The sequence below is a fragment of the Citrus sinensis genome, chromosome 4, assembly GCF_022201045.2.
Source record: "Citrus sinensis cultivar Valencia sweet orange chromosome 4, DVS_A1.0, whole genome shotgun sequence".
Taxonomy (NCBI): domain Eukaryota; kingdom Viridiplantae; phylum Streptophyta; class Magnoliopsida; order Sapindales; family Rutaceae; genus Citrus; species Citrus sinensis.
The window spans coordinates 11973394-11978327 of record NC_068559.1 but is presented as its reverse complement, the minus strand read 5'-3'; the positions used below and the strand labels follow the sequence as shown (position 1 = coordinate 11978327).

The 4934-nt window shown below is 41.0% G+C and overlaps 1 protein-coding gene across 1 annotated transcript; it reads left to right on the top strand.

Annotated features, from left to right (window-relative positions):
• The first annotated feature begins 289 nt into the window (after nt 1-289).
• Nucleotides 290-1936, top strand: LOC127901856 (uncharacterized). Its single transcript, XM_052439876.1, has 3 exons — nt 290-802; nt 1120-1746; nt 1808-1936. Exons 1-3 carry the CDS (start codon nt 290-292, stop codon nt 1934-1936), a joined length of 1269 nt encoding a protein of 422 aa, XP_052295836.1.
• Nucleotides 1937-4934: the final 2998 nt, after the last annotated feature.

Genomic DNA, 4934 nt, shown 5'->3' with positions numbered 1-4934 from the left:
TCTTGAATGGATCTCCAACTATGAACAGTTCCATAACAATACAGCTCCAATTCAGACCTCTGAAAGCATGTTTGAAAGACGCTAAGATGGAACAGTCTAAATGACTTTTAAACCACCTCCAACTGCTCCACAAGAGCCTCCTCGACTCTCCTTTACCTATTCTTCAATGATCACAGCTGTTCAGACAGCCCAAGAAGATCTGCCCATTACAGGGTTCAATTCTGCAGGCTACCTTGTTTATCCAGCCAAGCAAAATGGTCATTTCCTATGGGATGCCCCTGGCTCAGGCATGTGTGACCCAAATTGTCCCTACTGGGATGATTGGGACGAAGACGATGATTATGCCACCACAAGGAAAAAGAAACCCAAAAAGAAAAAACCTCCAGTCTCATGCCACCACTATGATCCCAAACCACCACAAGATCCTCCGCCTCCACCAGCTCCATTACCCTTTTACCAAAAAGAACTCAAATGGATTGCAAAGCATTGTAAATTTGAGACTCCGTCACCAATCTCACTTCCCACACCACCACTCACTTGTATGATGTTTTCATCCACTTCTTCAGACTATTCTTCCTCTTTTCCTCCTTTAGACACTCACACAGATTCCCAACAAAATGTCGTGTCCAAACCCTTTGTCCCTTCACCAATTACCTCATCTGGCCACCTAGAACCTCCTAAACCTTTTGAATCAGTCCTTAACTGTCAAACCCAAAATGCCAGAGCACAGAATGATACTTTGTTGAATATCAACTCCAAAGTTGAGAACATCAGTTTACGAACTGAACAACTTGAGACAAAAGTTGACTCAATCTCTGCACAGATGCAGCAGATCCACAAAAATCTCCATTCCCGAATTACCCAACTCGATTTTGAACTATGAGCTATGCTTGCCCAGCGCTATTATGCCCCATAATTTGACCAAAAGGAAAGGGAAATCAAACGCTTAAAAGCTGAACTTGATCACATTGAATATGAAAAACAAAGACCTACCCTTTTTACTACATCACCTCCTATCCCTTCCATAGGTCCGCCTTATCATCCTTTTGCCTCTATGCTTTCCCCCATCCCATAGTATGATCCTTCCAAGTTATTTGGCATGACCCATACTCTTTTTAGAGAAAATCCTTTACCACCACCGAACCTAAACCAAAGCCTAAACCTCAACCGCGACCCGTCACATTTCATCCATCATCCATTACCATCCCTGGCCAACACTCTCCTGGTCATACTCCGGTATCACCACCAGTACCTCCACCACCAACTGAATCCCAACTACCTTCTCACTCCAAAGATAAACAACCAACGCACCAGTTTAGTGCCCATACAGTCGACCACTCTTCTACTACAGATGACCAAACTTCTGATTCAAATCTAGCTGTTTCTGATAGCCATACTGAGACTGACACAGAATCTTCAGTATCCACTAGTGATTCTGAAAAGTCCTATGCTGATATCACCAGAATCTTGATGGCCCAACCTGATCACCCTCCTCAAGGCCAAACCTCCCATACAGAACCATATGTTGATATTCCCTCAGAAGTTGAAGAAGAAATGCCTGAATCCTCTGCCGCAAACCAACCCCCTCCTGCTCAAGCACATACCAGTTCACCCAGTCAAAAATCTTCAAGTGGCCCATGGTTCACATTTGATGATCTCTCCTCTCATAAATGGCGTGATCGCCTTAATGAAATGTGTGCCTGGATTGACCTTCAAATGCTATGTCGAGGAGCCACAACTCAATCAGTCCTTAGAGAGTTTGCTACTCGTTTTACGGGTGCTCTAAGAGATTGGTTTGATTCTTTAGGCAACTACAGACAATTGCAGTTTATTCAATTACCAGAAGTCTCAAGTGCTCTTGCAGTTATCCATGATCAATTCCTTAGAGACCCCTCTACAGTCTTTGAAGTTGCACGACGAGACTATCTCAACATGAAATGCTGTTCCCTTAATGCTAAGGATGTTGACTTCCATTACAAGCGAATGTCTTTGCTATTTTATAAGCTTAATGGATTCAATGAACCGACATTAAAGCATGTCTTTCTAGCCTCTCTTCCAGATGAACTCCAACCCGACATCCAGCGACAACTCACAGCATCCAATCTTTCCCTTGACAACATCTCTCTTGGCAAAATCTTCCAGCTTGCAAAAACTTGTCTCGATAAACTCTGCGAACAAAAGCAGTTTTTCAAAGAATTGTTGAAAGACAAAGAGCCATTTCGGAGTGCTTGCAAAAAGCCTTATTTGCAGATCAAATGCAAAAAGAAAAAGGATTGTGATTGCAATCCTAAAAAGAAAAGGCATTGTAAGAAATTCAGAAATCCAGAATTTTCATCCAAACCTCGTCGATCCAGAAAGCCTTACAGATTCTTCCGAAAGAAGCCATCTTCTTCTAGAGACTTTAAACAGAGAAAATCAAGCAGATGTTTCATCTGCAAGAAGAAATGCCATTATGCCAAAGACTGTCCTAACAAGTGAGAAAAATCTATTCGGTTAGTTGAGCATCTCCAAGCCACTACAGATTACTCTCCAGAAAATGATAAACTGGAATTCTATTTCTTTGAACAAGATGAACCCAATGATGAAACAGTATTTGCACTGCAGAACTCCTCTGATGATTCAGACAGTGATCAGTCCCAAGCCATTTTCCACCAACAATTACTGTCCCTTGACACTTCTATTCCTATACCATCCATCAAGCTCTAAATCTTACCCTCAAAGTTCCAAAGGTCCGTTCCAGCAATTGGTCTCATAGACACTGGTGCCCAACGCAGCATGTTAAACCCACATATTCTTCCACCAGAATACTGGACAGAATATGAAGAACATTTCAAAGCTGTCAATGGCAAACTATTCACCACCTCCTTGATTACCAAAAAAACCATTGGTATTCAAATTTTCCCTAATTGTGTCATTTGGACCAAGGTTATCAGTTCAACCCTTCCTAATAAGGATCTCTTGTTAGGTTTTGACATCCTTCACCAGATCAAACACCTCCAAATCCTTCCCAATGGAATTCGAGTCAAGTCTATGTTCAAACCTTTCACAGACATTCTGAAACTCTACAATCTGTCTAAAACCCCTCAACCCTACCAGGATATTTCAAACAAGCTTTTGAGTTTCTGTCCAGAGTCCCATTCTGAGTTCACCCATCCAAACCCATTGTGGAAAAATAAGTCTTTCTTCATTGAGTTACCTTTCAAATTCAATGAAGACATTAACCCAACCAAAGCTACTCACCCAGGAATAAGTCCTTCTGATTTACTCCTAGCCCAACAGGAATGTTCCCAATTGTTAGCCCAAGGTTTAATCGAGCCCACACATTCTCAATGGGCTTGCCAAGCCTTTTATGTTGAAAAGCATTATGAAATTGTCAGAGGCAAGAAACGCCTAGTTATTAATAGACTACCAGCCATTAAACATGTTTTTACAAGATGACAAGTTTTCCTTGCCCCGTCGACAAAGCATGTTTACTTTTCTAAAAAATGCCTAGATCTTTTCAAAATTCAATTTAAAATCAGGTTTCTGGCAATTAGGCATTGAACCCTTTGAGCGTTACAAAATTGCTTTTTGTATCCCAAATGCCCATTTCCAATGGACCGTCCTACCTTTTGGCCTCAAAACTGCCCCATCCATTTTCCAAAAATCCATGGTCAACATCTTTCAGCCTATTCTGCATCATGCATTAATTTACATTGATGATATTTTGCTTTTTTCAGGATCACATGATGAACATCATCAACTGTTAACTCAATTCTATGATATTGTCCAAAGTCATGGAATCATGTTATCAGCCAAGAAAAGCACCATTGACACCGAAAATATTAAATTCCTTGGTATGATCATAAAAGATGGCCATTATCAGCCCGGAAAGCATATTGCCCAAGAATTGCTTCATTTTCCAGATCAGCAACTTTCCAAAAGGCAAGTTCAACAGTTTCTCGGCATCATCAATTACATTAGAGACTTCATCCCACATGTGGATCACTACACTCATCACCTTTCGGCTTTATTGAAAAAGAAGCCCCTAGAATGGAATGCTGACCACACAAATGCTGTCACTACTCTCAAGCAGATTGCGCAAAATCCGCCTCCTTTAAAGTTGATTACTGATGGCAAGTGCATATTGCAGATAGACGCAAGTGATGACTCATGGGGCGCCATCCTCCTTGAAGACATCAATGGAAAAGAACACTTTATCGCTTACGCTAGCGGACAATTTTCTGACACACACAAGCATTACCATAGCGTGTTCAAATAAATCTTAGCGGTAAAGAATGGCATCAAAAAGTTTGAGTATCATCTGATTGGACACCATTTTCTCATCTGTATGGACAGTTCAGCCTTCCCAAATATTCTCAATTTCAAAGGCAAAACTGTTCCCGAAAAAATGTTACTCAGATTAAAAGATTGATTTTCCAAATATGACTTTTCGGTCAAGCATATAAAGGGATTTCAAAACCCCATCCCTGATATGCTATCTAGACTCTCAAAACCAAAAAAACCTCTCACTTTGTTTTCCACTACATACCACTTTTCGATTATCTCCATGGCTACATCTTTACGCCCAGAAGCTCTCACCAAGAAAACTTTTCCCTTTAACAAAAACTTTTCCTCTGTTTATGCCATCCAAGAATTCACAAAGAAAGCTCTTTTTCGTTTCTTCGTGAAAGCTTACCTTGTCACAAAACCTTTTCCATTTTCCTCCTTCCACCCAGAAAATATTTTCCTTACAGGTTTAACCCTTGATCCATCCAGAGAAACCACTGAAGATGTGTTATGGTACATCTGGTGCCTAACAGTCCTTTATGCCACTAAGTTGATCCTACCAATTACTCCCACTTTGGAACATCTCCTTACTCCCGACAAAGCCACCTCTCTTACCTAGACATTACTTGAATGGTTCTCCCCCATACCATGGTGGAGAAAGAAGC

What these genes read in the sequence shown, in the direction of transcription:
- LOC127901856 (XM_052439876.1), top strand. Translation starts at nt 290, where the DNA reads ATGTGTGACCCAAATTGTCCCTACTGGGATGATTGGGACGAAGACGAT. An exon ending in CTGAACAACTTGAGACAAAA is followed by an intron (nt 803 to 1,119) that starts GTTGACTCAATC and finishes TACTCTTTTTAG; the next exon opens with AGAAAATCCTTTACCACCAC. An exon ending in GAGGAGCCACAACTCAATCA is followed by an intron (nt 1,747 to 1,807) that starts GTCCTTAGAGAG and finishes TTGATTCTTTAG; the next exon opens with GCAACTACAGACAATTGCAG.